We start from the raw sequence: 19,677 nt of genomic DNA, 5'->3' as shown, positions 1-19,677 counted from the left end.
TTTATACTGTAGAGGACATTTGCTTGTATTTATTTTATACGGTGGAGGGTATGTATTAGCTCGGTGAAGCAAATGTGCCGATAGAAACTATGTTGTTATTTTGGCTTGTGTGGATGCATAAAGAATACAAAATAAAATCCATCTTAGAAGTTGGAACGATGATGCTTTAATACCAAGAGGGAAAGAAGAAAACATATTAATTGATACAAATCTTTTTCCTTTTGCCAAATTTGAACTCCACTCACGTCATGTTGTGCCAAGAGTGATTGAAGGATAATGATTACAAGAATCTACTATAAAGTTGGAAGAGCAAAAATGCAGAGGAAGTAAGGTAACATTGATTAAGCTTAAGCAGTAGTGGTAAGTACACCAAAATCAGAAAGGCAATTGTTCTATTTCCATTAAGGTAAGCAGTGAAATTATATAATTGGTCTGAAGATTTACAAGAAAGAAAGAGAGGCCTTGCTGATGCTATTTCTCCGGGAATATGACATTCGATGGGGAGTGAAGCTGAGGCCAAACATCTCCTTAAGGGCCATACCCTGCCCTGTAAACCTCACTAATTTTGAAACAACTGAAGCACTCTCCATGACATGGTTCATATCAGTATTGCTCCATAAGCGCTTCACCAGCTGCTTCCTCCTGCGCTTTGAATCCAATGCAATGCCCCACTGCTTGAAGAGATTCTGCCTCTCCTCCTCTGATAGACTTTTCTGCATAAGCTTCACCAGCATCTCTCTCTCCCGACCAAGACCCTTCACACTGTTTACCCAAATAAACATACGTAAGTCAACATGCTTGCTTTGCAACTATACCAAGTATATTATATCAGTCATAGATGCTCAAACCTTGAAGATCCATTGAGCAATGTTTCTTTGAGGAAATATAGTCTTCTAAGCTCCACCTCCATGTAAATGGAGTCTGTAGGATCACCCCTGAACAAAAGAAAGAAGTAGGTCCTGTGAAACAATGATACACTGCAAGTTTGCCACAGTTCAACTATCTCTTTTTGCTGCTGCTTGAATTGCGAAGCCCAATCTACAGGAGATTCAGGTGCTTCTAGCACTGGATCCACACCTACATCCTTCATATTCTTCTCAAATTTAAAAGCCGTTGTCTCTCCCAGCTGATCCTACATTTCAAAAAGCAGAATTTAGTCACAAACATCAAGCACCAAGATTAATGGTGAATTTCCAAATTAAATTCTTAAGCATCAAATGAAACCTTAAATGCATAGCAAATACAACATATGTAACGGATATATCAATGTATCAACACAAATGTCTTGATACAGTAGAATTCTAGTTCAAGATTCTTCCAATAGTTTCACACAACAAATATTGAAAAGGGATTGATAACTAAATGACCAGAGTGAAACTACCTGCTTATGAAGCCATAACTGTAAACACGTCTAATAAAACGCAATTCACAGTTGTACAGGTAACTGATTAATATTGCATAATTAATGCTCTTCAAAAAGGAAGCATATGAACAAGTTCAGTTATTCCAAATTAAATTAATAGATCTGTAAATTTTTTGCTTGAGTTTGAAGAAATAAGAAAGGGGATGAAATGATTCGTTCACACCTGACCATCAAGAAGCTGCTTCTCATACTCAAGTTTGACCATTTCCTTCATCCCAGCAACAAAAGTTTGGATGCTAGTAACATCCTCATTTGTAGATGTTCTTATGCTGTTGGTTCTTAACTCATCTCCAGAAGGACTTCCAATAGAAGACGGAGAACCACCATTCGTTGACAATTTTGCGGAAGCACCATAAGTTAATGGGAGGAACTTTCTCTGCAATCCACCTGGTCTTCCAGTGAAGCATTTTTCAAAACTACTGGCTGGAGTCCTCTCCATTTCTCCCACTTTCTGAGGAGAACCAGTCAGGTAATGTTCCCTACAACTCCAGCTCCTTGTTAATTTAAGATTCCTAATATTTGATACTGTTGGTTCCATAGCCTGTCTAGATTGTTCTTCAGGATAAGAACATTCAAGAGAATCAATACTCAACTGTGCATCCCCATAAGTTGCATTGTCTTGGTTCTGTATCACTTCCCTATCTTCATTCATAGGAGTTGATGTTTCTTGACTTGTTCCATTTTCCTCTGCATGTAAGGGCAATGCCAGCACCCCATTGTCACTTACTGATGGATCAGGATGTTCTGAGTCATCTCTACTTAATTCAACACATTGAACTTCTTTGCAGTATTCATAAGGGTATTCTGTACAAGCAATAGTTAACAAATTAATGGATATGATAAGGTTCTACTCTTGAACGGTATCAACTTCTATCAGACATTTACTAATGGGAAAGGGAAGAAATAACTTACTATCAGGATTACTTTCACTGTCTTCATTGTTATAGTGAGGATTGTTGAATTCTCTATTGCGTGAATCAGGACGATAAATGCTTGATGACTCTGATATTGAATCGTCATCTTCCCAGGTATCCACCCTTTCCTGCATATTAGAACAACTATTAATGTCGGGCTAAAAAATAATGAGAGGAAACCAAATTCAAAGGCATAAATTCTTATATATAATAGAATGTTCACTAATTAGAAAATAGAAATTACCCTTTTAGATTTCTGAACATTTCCAACCATGTGCAGTAAATCCTCGACCCGAGATTGAGCAAGATCACATTGCTTAATTAGCTCCCTAATCTCCTGCTCCATCTGAATAATTGAAAGCCATGTTATCAACCTCCAAGGATTAACATAAACGTAACATGCACAAGGGTTAAAGATGAATTACTAAGCACGGGTACAGCTAAAGCTATAATATGAATTGTAAAATAAAATACGATGATACCAATTTTAGATATTAGGACATAAGTATTGTTCATTAAGAAAAATAGACAATCAACCAGAAAAGAGAGATTATTGCACAAAAAGCTCTAAATCAATATCATCAAAGCTCCATGTCTAGACATATCCACAATCAACAGAAGCTGAATATGATAAATTCAAAAGGCAAATTATGACCTTTTCTATCTGGAGATTTTTCTTTCTCAACATTGCTGCACAATCACAATTTGTGGCAGGAGGACCAGGAGTTCTCAACTCACTCTCTAATCTGGCCACCTCTTTTTGCAGCTGCTTGACCAAGGCCTTATCAGACATCACTACATTAACCTGCGCTTTAGAGGTAACTTCTTTTGCACAACAAGCAAAAAGAAGTGTGTTTCTAGTTTGCTCAACATGGCTCCGCGCAGGGCTTAAAGTGCAAATGATGGCTGTTCTTGCATTGCCACCCAAGGAAGGCTGCAGTATGCGTGTCAACTTAGAATCTCTGTAATTGATGTGTCCTTGTTTTCCCTTACTGCATTCAAGCACATGATGTCCAACCAACAGAAACTGATAAGTTTTACATTTGAACAACTTCATAGAAAGTGTAGCCGATCAGATAAGTTTCCCAGTGAAAAGCTATCTCTAATTAGTCACAACTGAGGGTAAATAATAGTCTTAATTCCGCACCCAAATTTTTATTTATGGGTGAAGTTAACATTAACAAATATTCAGCTGTATAAAAGGAACTCAGTTGCTTATGATTAGTACAAAAGCTATCTTACTACTCTTTTTCTCTTTTCTGATAGAATGGGTATATTCCTACTGCTATGAGCATACAATAAAATATCAATAGTTTTCAGTCTGACACTGTGAAAAGTAAAATATGCTAGCCAGTTTCATGCACACAAAATACCAAGTCAACCTTATAACCTGGCAGGTCATGACATCATAAACAATAAACTAGACAATTAAGATTTAAGATATGATTAATTAATCAACAATTAAAAAAAAAAAGAGACAAGGATCTGCATGAAACACAGTAGAATTAAACCATCCAGATGTAAGGTTGCTAACATTATTAGCTGAGTAAAGAAGGCAGACACCATTGGCTAAGGAAAAAGTAAACTACCAAAGTTTACGAATGACTGTTCCAAGGGTGAGTAAACTCCGGTTTATGTGACAACCTTCTTTCAATCTGGACCCAGCTGATAATGCCTGAGATGCACGCTCACTCCCTGCCAAATCAACAAAATTCTGCAGAGAAACAAAACAGAAATAATTGTATAATCTTCCAATCAATTTACATCCTGAACAAGAAGAAGAGTTTAAAATTTTAATCATACCACACTAGCTGCAAGGGTGGTTGAGTTGCTTTTACCCAAGAATTCTCTGGCAGAACTTTCAATTGTCTGCAAGATTACAACTCCAACAACATAAGTCTACAAGCAAAATAAATAAGACACAATGTTCAAGCAGAAAGGGGGAAGGCGCACACACCAGTCTGATAATTTGATGAGATCGAGAACTCTTATCATTGAGGTATGTCTCTCCTACCTGTCTTTGCGCTGCAAGAATAAAGTGGGAAATGTAATGCTACAAAAGTAACAAAACCAAACTATGTCAAGAAGTTGTGCAAATTCCTTTTACCTTCACAGAATGATAGAAGCTCTTTCAAATGCACCCAGTCTCGTAGAGTTTCCTCTGTCAGTTTCTCTACAATAGGTCCTCTCTGAAAAATCAGGAAACAATTAAATAAACAATATCATTTATTCTTCAATTCCATATATACAAAATGTATTCACCTCAGGATCATCACGCAGCCTAAGTGGAGTGTTCTCAGAGCTAAGTAGGTCTCTAATAATTTCGTTGTAAATTTCAATAGCCGAGAACTTCAATACAAATGCTCTTTCTTCATGCTAAAGATGTAACAGTAACCTTGTGTTAGCAAGAATTGCAATGTTGACACAAGTGTCATGGTAAAAAATGATACTGAAGAATTTTAAAGGTAGATCAATAAATTAGTAATCCAATTACCTTATTTATATAGTCAAAAATATCAGCTACAGCATACTCGGTTATTCCAATCATCGTGTATGTCTTTCCACTACTGGTTTGCCCGTATGCAAAAATACTTGCTGAAAGAATGTATAAATGCATATCATAATCAAAGCTTGAGGAGGCTGAGTGGAAGGGGTCATAAGAAACTGATCATCATAAAATTGTATGCTTACAGTTAATTCCACCAACAACTGAAAGAGCAATTTCTTTGGCCCCATCCTCATATACCTGTTTTGTGGTGCTGTCACCCCGAAATACTCTGTCTATAACCATATCATAATAAAAATTCAGAAACATTTCTGTCCACAGTAAATGAACCTCGAATAAATTATGTCTTAAACTTAATCAACAAAGCTTTCAAAAAAAATCATCAAAAAAAGAAAAAAATAATAATCAAAATGCGTTTTGAAGTATGGCAAAGTACATACATTTTTAAACTTAAAGAGAAAGGAAACTAAAGCAACTACACCTTGTTCTCTTGACAAGGGGAAGTTATCAATAATATATACTTTCTGAATCAAATCCATGTTCTAAGCTCCGAATTCTCGTCATTATAATGTAAGCATAGAATTGTTTGATTTCAACTTAATGACAATACAAATTTGTGAATAATATAGCAACATTAAAGATAGGCATTTGCTTACCAAAGGTGTAGGCACTTGGAAATGAAGAACCTTCGCGAAGGGTGTTCCGATATAAGATAGTGGTGTCATTGATACATTCCCAGTCTGCTACTTCATTCGCAGCAATTTCCCTCTCACTCAAAGGCCTCAGCCTCACTAACACGAGAATCTTCTCTTCATGGCCACCCACTCCTTCCATCTTCTCCCATTTCACTAGCTCTTCTCCACCAATAGCTCCCATTCCTCACTTTTAAAACTGAAAAAACGAGTGAAGTGGTTAATTAATGAACTTAGCATTGCTTTCTCAATAATGCAAGATAGTTATAGGGAAACAGCTGGTAGTTCACAAAAATACTAAGCCATTAATTTGAGCATTATCTACAAGAAGCAAAACATGAATGAGAAGGCAACTACCCACTAACTTCAGCTCATAAATAAATATAGGCAAAATAACAGCAACAGGAAGCTAACTTTAGAAAGACCAAGAATAACAGAATACTAACTGATTACTTTTTAATCATCGATAAATTATCAATTGTCGATTCTAGACATTGTTATATCACGAGAACTTCTCTTCCATAAACTTCAAAACAAAAAAGAAAAGGAAGTAGAATAACACAGAAGAGAGAGCCACAATCAGGAGAGAGATGAATAACCCAAAAACGACAAAAGAAGTTTAGAAAACAGAGGAGGGGCCAAAACATTAAAAATTCGAATTTTTTTATCCTGCATTCACCAATGACCGATTGTTATGAGAATTAAAAACTTTGATGGTAGTAATGGCTGAGACCTGAGCGCGAAGTTCAACGAGACAAGACCATGACTCGTTTGTTACACCCAACAAACAAGACCGTCCCTTTCATTCTCTTCTTTTTTGTTTTAAATTTTTCTTCAGTAAACACACATGATCGTGTATTCTTATATAAATTAATGCTTTACGACCCAATGAAATTACCTTCAACTCCCTTCGTCCTTTAACCCCTACTACGTCTGATTCTGAACAAACCGTAATGGAAAGCTAAACCAAAAATGTGAATCAGAGAGTTTTAAAAAAACAACTACTAGCCTAGCCCAAAAGTATAACTAAAATGCACTCACTTACGTGCTGATCTCTTTGCTTCTCTTGAGTATTCGCCACATGGCACCTTAATGCCACATAGTCAACACAACTACTTCAGAGTTCAAAGTTCTAAGTTCTAACCTTTTAGTGAAAACCCAGTAGATCTTAGTACAATCCAAAACGTGTGTGACGTAGCGTCAAAGTTCCGTTTTTTCGCTGAACAGAAACCGAAAGGGCAGAGGATGAAGCTTCATTTTTGGTCAGTAGGATTAGGAATATATAATAATAATAAGAAGAGTTAAAATGGGCACAACTTTAACGAGCCATGATCTGAAAAAGAAAAGATGTAACAAAACCATACAATGCAATGGTAAGAGTGTGTACTATAGAAGTTCCTTCGTTTCCCACCATCACTCACACACATGCTGATTCCTCTCCCTCTCTGATGGAGTATCACTGTGTCAGTTTCACAGAAGCATTTTCTTTTAATGGGTTGCAATATTTTCACATCTACTTCGTTACATCTCATCACACTTCTAATGTTTCTCTCACTCTCTCTCTTACTTTTTGACGTTGTCCCTTCTCTTACACGACTTTTCATCGTAAGTGCAACTACAATTGCTTGAATTACGTTCTTATTCATAAATTATATCTTGTTCAATTATCACATTTAAAATTGTGGAGTTATCATTTTGTTAATAAGAGCCAACTACTTTTTTAAGTAATCATTTTGTTAATAAGTCTTATCATTATTCGAATATATAATGGTAAGTGAATTTAAAAAAAATGAAAGATATACATTTAATTTATTATCCATACTGACGATTCCCTCCATTACCTCAAATAATTACAGGGATATTACTATAATCGCTTGTTTTGTATTTACGTGTTAGACAACTGGGTGGGTGAGCATAATTGGGCCTCCTTGTAACGTGAAATCATTTGTGAAATTAGGTATACTAGAAAGTAGAAACCCAAAACAACGAATATATGGCTCCATGCAAGTTGAAACGTGCATCACGCCGTGGATCTATCCATCAGAGTTGCTTTTTTATGTCTGTCACGTTAACTACCAAGAACAAAGTACACTGTTCCATCGCCAAAATGCCAAAATAAACATCAATATTTTTCCTCAAAATTTCAAAATTTGTATTAAATTAATATTGATATTATAAATTTTACAAAAAAATTAGATCAATTAATTTTTACAATACTTTTTATCTATGTTAATTAATATTTTATTTATTAAAATTAATTAAATAAAGAGCTAATTATTGATTAATTTTATAAAATGGTAATAAAAACATAAATAAAATTCCAAACTTACAAAGAAAATAAAATTTCCATCTATTTTTCAATGAAATACAATATATATGGTCTGCATGACTTATATTATAAAAAATTTTAAAATATAAATCATACACGAGAAATTTAATCTATATTTTTAAATTTTTAAAATATGTAAGCCATGTATATTATGTACGAGTTATTAATTTTAAAAAAATTTAAAAATACCTTACCCTAATTATGTAAATAATTTAAATTTTATATCAAATATGCGATTTTATATAAGAAAAACTCATTAAGAGGATGGCCTTAAAGGTTCTTCTTTGGGGATCAAAATTTCTGTATGGTTACTTGTAAGCTATTCCTGAAACCTAAATCTATAAATCATTGATAACATGCTTGGCATACATTAGGGTTAGAGTGCCACAGCAAATAAATTTTAAGCATCAAAATTTAATGAAATCCTCTTTTTTACTTTATTTTTGATATTTTTACTAGTGAGTGAAATCTTATATCAATCTTACTAATATTTTGGACTTATTCTTTATTAGTGGCGTCAACACATAATTTCATATAATGAAAGAAAGTGTTAAAAATATATAAAAGATGTTATTGACATTTACCCCAAATTTATAAATAATATTAATTTCTCTGTCCGATTTGGTTGCTGTTCGCTTTGCAGGAAGTGTCCATTTCGTTGGGACAGTGACATAAAGTTGACCTTTTACCATTAACCATGTTTCAAGAGGTTAATGCGAAGTTTAACAACCATTTATGTATATGTGGATTTTTTTCACGAATCCATAATTGACCCCCTTCTTGCAGCACATGCAAAAGTGCTAAGGTGCTGAAGAGAAAGTGAAAGTTAGCCTTTGGAAAAGGTTGAGCTGCACTGTGTCTTTGCGTAAATTACGTTGTTTCTTCTTGTATTGCTTAGATGCCATGTGCATTGGGCCATGCAGGCTAACTTAGCTGAAGATGGGTTTATTTTGCTTCTTTCTGCCTTATACTGTATACCATATAATTCAATCTTAGACTTCGGAGTAAAACATAAGTAATTAGCTTTCAACTTGAAGGAATGAAACTTACTTCAGATGGCAAGCTTTCTCGTGCTTTTTTAATTAAATTAATATTTGATTCTCAGAACCTCAATTGAAAAACTTAGGCAAATTCATACCGTGAGGTTAAGCCTTTTGTCTATTAGGAAGAAATCACAAATCAAAAGACTGGTTTATTAAGGTTCTTATTCTTTTTAACGTGAGATTCAGAACAGTCTTTCGTTTTCTACCAACTGCCGAGGGGTTCAAACATGATGGTGCACGTTGAAGTACAAGACTCGTAATTCATTAGCAAGAAGTTCATTGAGCTGAAAAGGCATGTAATCATGAATAAACAGTGTCCGAGACTATATAAACCACAACACATTTTAGACAAATTACTCTTCCATCCTCGAGCAAACACATTGCGTTACTGTAACATGTGTATCACTTTCGCCGCCAACATCTTAGTAAGAGTATCCTTTGACGAACATTCCCTTTGTGGCTTCCTCAGATTCACCCTCACCAGTGTAGTTGCCAAGCTGAGCGAGTGAGTTGGCTTTGGCACGGAAAAGGAGTGCATCTTGTGCTGCCTTCACGTTCTCTGGACGCCCTCCCCAGGTTTTCAAGCATGTGTTTTGAAGGGCTCTGGCGTAGGAGAAGGACACGTGCCATGGGTTAGGAGATTGGTTCATGGCATTCAGGTTCAAGGTTGCTTCAACCTCAGATTGTCCACCAGACAGAAACTGCACAAGACAAGACAACCTTGATAACTACAAGAACGTACATTGTGGTAAAATGGAGCATGAAGTAGAATGCCTCCGGCAGTCTCACTTACCATGATTCCAGGGACAGCAGGTGGAATTCTCCTGTGAAGGAGCTTGAGGGTGTAGTCAGCAACCTGCCCAGGAGTGGCCTTGTCCTTGCACTCTGCTCCTGGAGTAACCATACTAGGCTTAAGGAGAATACCCTCGAACAGGACATTGTTCTCAGCAAGGTAGAAGAAAACCTCAGCCCACACCTTTTGGGCTACTTCGAATGTTCTGTCAATGCCATGATCACCATCAAGCAAGATCTCTGGCTCCACAATTGGGACCAACCCATTGTCCTAATGAATTACATGAAAGGATAAACAAACAAATAAATAAAAATCAATTTAAAGCTGGTACTTGGAGTTACAAAAGTCCTCTTCACTCATGTAACAAAAAGTACTACACTAGTATAGCTCACAAATCACTACTAGCTACTCTCATAATTTCAGCGGTTACCTGTGCAATGGCAGCATAGCGTGCTAGACCCCAAGCAGCTTCCTTGACTGCAAGAGCAGAGGGACCATTGGGGATGCTCACAACAGTACGCCTATATTAATTTATAGATTAAATAGAACTTAAGTTTAGTAAGATGCAAAAATGGGTATCGTATTTGGATTTTATTGGCAACTATTGAGGATACACACCATTTGGCGAAACGAGCACCCTGCTGGTAGTATGCAGCTGAGCGAGACGCGAGACCATCCAAACCTTGGCACCATGACTCATCGTTGGAACCAGCTAGAGGCACCAAACCCTATTGTTTACAGTAGATGAAACAACGTATTAATATATACACTGCCATAAAAGCTCCCTCTCCCTCGTTCACCTTGATACATTATCAAAGTTTAAAATAGAGAAAGATTTTACTTGGTAAGAGTACAGAACTCTACATCTATGTGATGACTCTACCAATATATTGTAATTAATTGGGTGCGTATCAATTTACTGCATAAGCTGATTTTTCACGCACATAACGTACCAAATGATTTTTTGAAATTTGTTTGGAATATTTTTCTGGTATTTAAGTCTGAAATTTTGGTCACTAATCCATTACAAACAATGCTAATATTGACGCACACAGAAATATGCCGTTTTCCTGGTATATAAACATACTCACATAGTTAAATGTAATTATTGCATGTGTGAGATATGAAACACCTTCCAAAGTAAAATATTGATGAATCATAAGGAAAAGTTCAAAATTTCCTGTCTGTTCTGTTTAATGTTTTGATTTTGTGTTTAGGCACAGCACAGTGCGAATAACTGGGGACATAATATGGACGTGCTTACCTTATCGACCTTAATACCAGGAACAATCTTCTGCTGAACAAGGACATCGACAATCTTCTGGCCATCAGTGGTGGATTGGTAGAGAGTTTCTTCAAAGAGAATTGCACCAGAGATGTATTCACCAAGACCAGGAGCAGTGACCAGAAGAGTTCTGTATGCCTGGCGATTTGCTTCAGTGTTCTCTAGCCCTATTGAGGCCAAACGCTTTCCACAGGTAGCATTAGACTCATCCATAGCCAAAATACCACGACCTGGGGAGGCCACTGTTTTCTGCACATAAACGAGATTGAAGTAATCAATGAGTAGTAGGATAATAGGAATAGGCAATAGCATTTGCGACAATATAAAAGAGAGAGAGAGACAGAGAGAGAGAGAGAGAGAAATACCGCGGTTTTGACGAGCTCGTCAGCATAGGAACCAGCTCTGATGGTGAGTGGTGAGGGTGAAGTGGCAGTGGAATTGCATCTTACAGCAGAGACTGAAGGCTGGCGGAGGAGGGTTTGGCCTTTCACCCATTCAGACTTGTCAAGAACAGGGGATGACTTAAGCAGAGTAGCGGAAGCAGAGGCCATCTTTCAAGTTGAATGCGGTGCTACAATCTTAATCTTATCCCCACTCTGCCAGCAACCTTGTACCACACCCTCCCCAATCTTAACATTTTATAACTGTTTTAGTGATGTTTCATTTGAGGCTGAGGTGAGTCAGCCTATCCTCAGTCGACATGTGGATGATAATTTGTGCTGACTTGGCATCTGCGTACGTGGTCGGAATGGATGGTTTTATTCTCACCTCGAAAGAGGAAGATATTTGCACTATTGCTATTGACAAGCGTCCCAAAAGGGTACAAAATTCGTGATGTTTAGGGAAAGTAAGTATGAGGTTAGAATTGGGCTAGCGCCTACCATTTTTGTCTGCTTCTCACTCAGGAACGGTGCTGATTCAATCACACAATCTCCTCAGATTTTGAGGTCTCCATATCGTTCCTTATCAATCTCATTTCCAAATTCAACGGCCAGAAGAAACTTAATTCTCTGTCTTTCTGTTCAATTTGTAGTACCCGAATCACAATTTTAGCTAGTTGGAGATTTTTACATTAAGTCTTCTTCTTCTTTTCATACGAGTTCTATAACCAGGCCCAAAGCCTATAAAATATAACTTTCGACTTGCCAAATTCCAAGCTGAAAGTGTCTAGGCCCACTAAAACAAACCTAACTCTACTCCTTTCTGCTCCCAAATACAGATGTGGACTCATATTAGATATATACTTCCATAAAATTAGTGCATGCTAAAAATTATGTAAATGTGACTTTAATGTACAAGTCATAATTAATAGTGTTAAAGTAAATATAAATTTGTGGTGATTTAAATTCATATTTAGTAAATATTAAACCCAAATATATGTCAATATCATTATATGGTGTATACATATGCAGAGATAAAAATAAAAAATAAAAAATATATATATATAATAATAATAACTGATGTGATATAATATGAAGAGAGATATTGAAAATTTTTTAATATTAAATAAATATTGCTAAAATTACAATGTTTATAACTCAGAAATGCATCTATGCTCAAAAACTAACTTTTCATTTTTTTTTGGGTAATTTATCTGTCTCTTTAGAAGATGGTTAAATTGTATTTTCCTTTTCTCGAGTTTTAAACAATACACTTTTTTATATATAAAAAAATAAAGATGAAATACGTCTTTCTTTAATTTATTTTATTGTATGTAGATCTATTATTATAATTAATGGTTTTTTATACCTTACTTTTACATCTTCTTATATTTGTTTTCCCTTATTTTTTCTAAAATATCTTAGATTACATTTATCATTTTCTCTCTTCTTATGTCTTTATATTTCTGACGGGTGTATAGATCTTACTGTGGAAAAACTTTTTCCTTGATGATTTATCACTTGCAATAATGGATATCCATTATAAGAATGAGTTTTATCTACAAGGTTGTTTTAGTGATCTTATTATTACAAAAACTTCAAATGGGTAAAAGCAATATTAAAAAACACACTGTTTAATATGTTCATTTTAACATACTTTTTTTTTTGGCAGTATTTTAACATGAGTTAATATTAATTTAAAAATAAAATAAATAAAATTTATTAAATAAAAAATGAGATTCATATGATTTTATAAGCTATGGTTAATAATAAAGAATATGTCTGAAGATTATATTAAAAAGCATTCTTATCCTATTAAAACTTATATTTAAAGTAGATGTACATAAATTAAGAATTTATTATTTTTATAAATTTTAACATGTCTTGACTAAAATATCATATAGTCAGTGAAGATAATTTTGAAGTTTTTAATATAATTATTAAATGAGGATATGATTGGGAAAAAAAATACAAATCTTGAATTTTAAAATAAAAAATACTATCAAGTGCCACGAAAGTACCGATTAAAAAAATTTAAAAAAAAATTATCATGTGGATTTGGTGGCAAAATCACGAGTTGTTGCCTTAGAGGGACATTGATCTTTGAGTTGGTGAATCATCACTTGGCGGTTAACAAAGCCGTTACATTAATGAGAACAGCATGCGAAGCGATGCCAAACCCCTAATAAGGATCTATACGGTGCCGGAGGTCGTGCGTGAGACCAATTAATATGGGTTGGTCAAAAACAATACTCCGTTTTCTTAAAATGTTTAAAATTTTATACAAAAAATAAATAAAAAAATTATATTAAATTTTATGATTAATACTACTGCTACTTACCTGTATATATATCTTCTATCTATTATTTCATTAATAGAGTAAAATTGTAAAAAAAAAAAAATCACACTTTTATAAACAGCTTTTTTTAATGTGTCTTAAGACAAACAATAAAAAATTATATACAGTAAAATTTTATTAAAAATTATAAAATATTACATAATTTAATGTGTTACATATATGACTTATTGATTTTTTATTATATATTCTTAGGTGCGTATTTAAAAAATTATTAATGAAATGATTGAAAAAAATGAACAAAATAAATTTGCTACCCAATCGCTCTCCCACCGCAACAGAAATTGTCTCTCGTATGCTCATATAATTTTAGAGTTTCTTTATGCTTATATAATTTTATTCCTTTAAAACCATTTTATCTACTGTGTTTTTAATCTATACAAAATTACACGTAATAAAAAAACCCAATACATGTAGGTATGTAGACGAATTTAAACCACAAACAGAAGAGAAAAACTCTAGTATTTATTTATTGCTTAAAGATAGTTAACAAAGATCCACTGTATGGTGTATCGAAACGAGGGGGAAAAATCCACAGCATGACAACTCACTCATATATATTTCTTGGCAAAAGCAAGAAAAAAAACCACCTTGTAATCAAGCTTTTGTTCTTCATCCTTCCTAGTGGAAGAGTCACGAACAGCTTCTCGGACTTCAAATTCTGTAAAATTCCACCTATATACCCAAAACAAGCAAGCCTAGCCTCTTCACTCTTGCTTTACTCAAGATGAGAGGCATCTTTCCCGTATATATTTTTTTATTTACAAAAAAAGAGAGTAACTTTGATTATGTACGTAATTATAGTAACTTTATAATAATCAAGGATTGGGATTGGCAGCAAAATATGCTAAAATTCCAACAAATGGTGCATTAATATAGGTAGTTGGCTCGGACTTTCTAAAATCAGCCCTATCATCCACATACACATCATCTTCTCCGGGTCCTCCCACAATGGCTCCTACGAGAACATTAGGATTAGGATTGGTTGAGTTAAAGTAGATTGAACCTTCTTTGCATGCAATGAACTGAGGATGATCCTTAATGGAGGGTAAAGAGGAGCCACGATGATGAATACGCTGAGGATACTTGTTGCTGTAGCCAACCATGTAGGACAACCCCATTGGGTTATCTCCCAAAATGTAATCAACTTGTCTCTTAGCATGCTGCCGAAGTGTTTGTGCACTAACATAGACGTTCCCACAATTGATAGTTTGTGACGTACGAGAAAGGTAATTAGCGTACACCAATTCAAGGAAAGCGATTGAAGTTGCATGCTGCAAGTTGCTACCCCCAGGCCTGTATATGAGTCCACCAGGAGTGTACTCTATGTGTGAACTTGATGTTTCGGGTATGAGTGTGCACAAAAAGCTCTCTGCCGAAGTCTTGTAGGATTCAAGAGAGTATACATTTCCTTCTACAACTTCCTAAAAAATTATCATTTCGTTTATGTAAAAAGATGCATAGCATAACCCGTTTATATTTGTTTATTTTAATTTTTTTTTTTTTGTTAAGGATGGGTATATATATATATATATATTCTGGTCACATCATTTAGTGATATTAATTGAAGAATGGTTGAATTGAATAGAGGACACTTAAATGGGAGGCTGACCTTGGATACGAGAACGTTGAGGCCAGCATGCTTGTTGTCCCAACCGAACTCATTTATATTCTCCTCAGCACCAAACGTTTTGCCATTGCTTTGAATGTAATTTAGGAAATTTTCTTCCTCAGTGGCCCTCCTTAGCCATGCGGCTCCCCATAACAATTCGTCCTGTTGTGTTCAAGTAAATAGCAAATGACATGTCAAAATCCAAGTGATCCCAACTACACAAATTGCCATACTTAACATGAATTCTCCTTCATGTTTAATTACAGAATGTGTATTGTTCACAAATAATAATAGAAAAAACGTTCACATCAATCTTTAACGCTAATTTTAAATAGAATAATAAAATTTTATTGAAAAATAAAATTATAATAAATACTTTTTCAATAAAATATTATTACTTTTAAATATTAAAGCTAAAGATTGATCGTTAACAAAATTGACGGTGACTGAAAAATAATCACATGCCACTGAGACACACAGTCCCCCTTTCATTAGTGTGTCATGCAAGCTAATGAATAAAGTTGCAATTTTAATTTATAAATACCCTATAATATCCGGAGAAAATAAATAATGTTCAATCTTCTTAAATATTTTCCTATTAATTCTTTAATCATTAAATAAATAAAAATATTTATAACTTCTTCTAAGATTTAAATATATTTACCTTTAGCATAGTAAATATAAATGTATTAATATATAGCAAGAGCTAGATAACCTGGTATAATTATATTTTGCAAAAAATATATGGCTATATATCGTTGTCTATATATCCTTTTCATTGTCTCCTGCATTAAAACATCCAAACGATAACCTCAAAAGCTATTATTATAGTGCATTGCATGGAAATGTAAAAAGCAACCTTAAAAGTGAATTACCTGATAACCATCAAAGTCACAATAATATGGGCAGACACCAACCCTTACATCGGCATTGTCACTGTAGGCACCCCTGTAGTTATCTGCAAATTGAAAGGCCTTAACAGCATTTCGCAGCAAAGTCTCTGAATAACCGGGATCCGATGAACGGAATGCCATGGATGAAGCAGCTAGTGCCGCCGCTGTTTCACCAGCAACTTCTGAAGCTGGGTTTGGTGCATCCACAGCATACACACTCCTGCTCGTGTCCATGTCCTCCGGTCTTTCCCAGCAGTTATGGTCAGACATTGGATCACCCACCTGCACGTCCCAACTAATTTATGTTAATATCACGCTCCTAATTTATTTATTTATTTTATATATTTTCATAATTTTTAATAAATTTTAGTAAATCTTGAACAGTACCCTTGATTAAGATTTTAAAAATTATCAAAAACTATTATTGATATATTTTTAATATTTTAATTAATGATATTAAGACATTAATTAACAAGGCGTTTAAATTTTACTCATTCTTTAAACGGAGGTGAATTGAATACACTGCCATCATGGGCGCGTTGGTGACTCATATTCTCCTCTTCCGGTGTAGGAATCCAAAGGGAAAATAAACGAAACTTCGCATTCAGATATCAGAACGACACAGTTGCTAAGCCTATGACATGAAATTCACGGACTTTGAGGACTGAAAGTGGTCCTCTTGTGCTCGTGGATGACGGAAAAGCAAAATAGTAATTAGCAATACTACTACACCTTAATATTTTAAATTATTAAATAAATTGGAGATCTGTTACTGTTACAAATTAAATCAAAACGTAACGATGATTGACAAATCCTTGTTCCATTTCTAAAGCTAAAAACTGAGCACAAAAATGTAATCAACGAAATGGGCAGGTAAAGATAATTGCACGTGATTTACTGGGATTTCAAAAAGAAATATACTACGACAAGTCTCTTCGTTTCACACTGTCCGAATTATGAAATAGAACTGTAATATAAACAGAAAACATATAATAAAAAAACATATCAGTGTATATAACATAATAAACCATATTAAAAAGATATTTTTTTAACTAAATTTAATAAGTAGGTCTACGCTCTATAATCAAGCATAACAGATCATTAATCAAAATTGTTTTTTTTTTTATCTAACGTGATTGCCCTCTTCAATTATTCAAACAAAGAAACGAAAATGTATAGTTGGTAATGAAGGAAATTAAGGGTAATTTATGTAAGTACCTGAACGAAAATGCGGTTGGGCTGAGAAACAGTTTTGAGCAAATAATCAGTGGCCCAACGGATAGCAACGAAGGCGTTTCTGAGTTCATTGGGAGGCATCATGTCACCGAATTCAATCACACTCCACGCCAACATTGTCGTCGTGAATGCCATCGGAAACCCAAATTTGACGTTATCGCCGGCGTCGTAGTAACCGCCGGTGAGGTCAACGTTGTAGGTCCATCCATCGCTCAAACCGGAATGGGCCCGCCAGTTGAGCCTCTGGTCCTGAGGCAAGAAGCCCGATCGCTGGCCCTCGAAGAACAGAATGGCCTTCGACAATGCCTCCACATAATCGTGACCAGTCGCACTTGCTGAATAGGCCATTGCAATTAGCAACACAACAAGAAGCACACTGGGCCTTGCCATTTTGGACTTGTGAGGGTAAATATGTAACCGCAACGAGTGGGTGTGTCTATTATTTATAACAGAGTTGAGAGTTAGAGAGAGTGTCACGGGGCGAGTCTTCAAAGCCAAGTTTAAGAAACAAACAAAGATTGAAGGATTAGATTTGGAGGGAAGAGAAGGGATGTGTGCGTTGAAAGCGCCGACAGTTAAACTAGTGAGCCTCTGTGAGGTCACGTGCCTACACAACCTCACTGCACCATCAAAGAAACCCCTTTATTTCTCGTGGGTCCATTTTTCCATTTTTTTCCTAAACACGAATCTAACATTTTTTTTAGTTAATTAAAGTTAACACCACCCGTCCATAAGCCAAGTGTTTTATTCCCAATCCTCGGTTCTCTTACGTTCTTTACGCTACTTCCATTGATAAACGAACTACATTCCGTGTATCTTTGTTCTATCTAGTTACTCGCTTGTGTGTGTATAACTTATTTGTACATTTCAATTTATTGTGCAGTTTACTGTTGGAATCTTATCGAAGGAGAAACGTACGAGGAACCCATAACTGATACCAGAAATTTAGGATTTAACAAATGGCGAGATGGTTGGCGTAGAGATTCGACGTAGGTTTGCGTGCCTTGCAGATTCTTGGGGGAGAGTATGGGTATTGAAAGTAGTTAATTGGAAGTTGAGAAGATAGTGGGTGGAGAGGATTAGTGGATTCCCAAAAGATACAAAGTCGATGACAAAGGGACAAAAATATATACTTATCTCTCCATTCAAGCTACCCAAAAGAGGCGGTGCTCAGTTTTATTTTGGTTCTTTAATCCCTTATCAAGCCAAATTGGGTTCTGTAAAATGAGTGTGAGAATAAAAGCCACTGCCCATCACCCAAAATATGGAATTGGTTCTTCCCATTTGGAGCATGCACTCAAAGAATTCTTTTTTCTGCTTTAACATTCTGCCAATCCTCAAAGATTAACCCTGGATAAGCTTTATCTCAGCACAAATTTATATCCAATATCATATATATTTTTAATATTATTCTTTAATAAAATATATAATTTTATCTCACTAATTTATAATTATAAAAATTAAAGTTAACTAGTAATTAAATTTGTCTAAGTTTATATGCCAATGGGTAAATAAGGTTAAAGTTGCCCCCTTTCCCCCCCATTTTTAGATATTGCACAAATTCAGTCTAATAGTTTACTTTCTAGGCAATTTTTTTACGTTTAACAATGTTAATTATTTATTATTATTAAATGATTATTTTTTTTACGACTTTACCATTAATAATGTGTAGTTAATTAGAGCCTTTTTCTAACTGGTCAATATTAATTAGTATAATATATTAAGACCACTTTGATGGATATGATCAAATAAAAAAGGATAGGATATGAAAGTTAAAACAAGATATGAGTAAGATAAATTCTTATATTATTTTTATATTTTACTTGCTTTAAAATAAAAAAAATGGATATAATATATTTATATTGTCTATTTTAAACTCAGACTCCCATAAGATAAAATTTATATTAAAAAAATACAATAGAATAAACTTATCATGTTATGCTAATTAAACAAATTAAATAAACCGAATAAAAAAAATTATCCTCTACCTTATCCACATAATGGACGGGCTCTAAGACTATAATAAAAAATTTTATTACAAATATTAGGATACTATTCTTGAACAAAATATTAAACATCAAAGGAAAAAAAAACGAATATTTTTTTTATAAGCAGTATAAATATTTTATATGCACTGAATAACATTAATAGAAAAGTAAAAATTAATATTATCTTAAATTTTTACATAAAGAAACAGATAGATTTTTTTTCTCTA

At 34.5% G+C, this 19,677-nt stretch overlaps 3 protein-coding genes across 5 annotated transcripts; all 3 read right to left on the bottom strand.

Annotated features, from left to right (window-relative positions):
- Window positions 1-228: 228 nt before the first annotated feature.
- LOC113865606 (kinesin-like protein KIN-7E) lies at window positions 229-7,155 on the bottom strand. Its single transcript, XM_027500289.1, has 15 exons — window positions 6,680-7,155; window positions 5,500-5,734; window positions 5,029-5,118; window positions 4,832-4,932; window positions 4,600-4,713; window positions 4,445-4,526; window positions 4,295-4,362; window positions 4,141-4,206; window positions 3,927-4,051; window positions 2,993-3,329; window positions 2,582-2,683; window positions 2,336-2,465; window positions 1,587-2,227; window positions 849-1,132; window positions 229-762 (listed from the first exon to the last, which is right to left on the bottom strand). Exons 2-15 carry the CDS (start codon window positions 5,717-5,719, stop codon window positions 441-443), a joined length of 2,682 nt encoding a protein of 893 aa, XP_027356090.1. The 5' UTR covers window positions 5,720-5,734; window positions 6,680-7,155; the 3' UTR covers window positions 229-440.
- Window positions 7,156-9,167: 2,012 nt separating this feature from the next.
- LOC113865608 (fructose-bisphosphate aldolase 1, chloroplastic-like) lies at window positions 9,168-11,607 on the bottom strand. 2 transcript variants are annotated; one of them, XM_027500291.1, is made up of 6 exons: window positions 11,351-11,607; window positions 10,965-11,234; window positions 10,319-10,428; window positions 10,131-10,221; window positions 9,697-9,970; window positions 9,168-9,608 (listed from the first exon to the last, which is right to left on the bottom strand). In XM_027500291.1, exons 1-6 carry the CDS (start codon window positions 11,534-11,536, stop codon window positions 9,586-9,588), a joined length of 954 nt encoding a protein of 317 aa, XP_027356092.1. In that variant the 5' UTR covers window positions 11,537-11,607; the 3' UTR covers window positions 9,168-9,585. The 2 variants fall into 2 exon arrangements, with proteins under 2 accessions (XP_027356092.1, XP_027356091.1); XM_027500290.1 differs by having other exon boundaries at window positions 9,701-9,970.
- Window positions 11,608-14,375: 2,768 nt separating this feature from the next.
- Window positions 14,376-17,852, bottom strand: LOC113865131 (endoglucanase 24-like). 2 transcript variants are annotated; one of them, XM_027499510.1, is made up of 5 exons: window positions 17,445-17,850; window positions 16,303-16,508; window positions 16,209-16,227; window positions 15,334-15,495; window positions 14,376-15,145 (listed from the first exon to the last, which is right to left on the bottom strand). In XM_027499510.1, exons 1-5 carry the CDS (start codon window positions 17,808-17,810, stop codon window positions 14,540-14,542), a joined length of 1,359 nt encoding a protein of 452 aa, XP_027355311.1. In that variant the 5' UTR covers window positions 17,811-17,850; the 3' UTR covers window positions 14,376-14,539. The 2 variants fall into 2 exon arrangements, with proteins under 2 accessions (XP_027355311.1, XP_027355310.1); XM_027499509.1 differs by having other exon boundaries at window positions 16,209-16,508; window positions 17,445-17,852.
- Window positions 17,853-19,677: the final 1,825 nt, after the last annotated feature.

Source organism: Abrus precatorius, unplaced genomic scaffold (genome assembly GCF_003935025.1).
Source record: "Abrus precatorius isolate BTA unplaced genomic scaffold, Abrus_2018 Scaffold4, whole genome shotgun sequence".
Lineage (NCBI taxonomy): Eukaryota > Viridiplantae > Streptophyta > Magnoliopsida > Fabales > Fabaceae > Abrus > Abrus precatorius.
The sequence above is the reverse complement of the archived record's forward strand: the minus strand, read 5'-3'. Positions and strand labels throughout refer to the sequence as shown.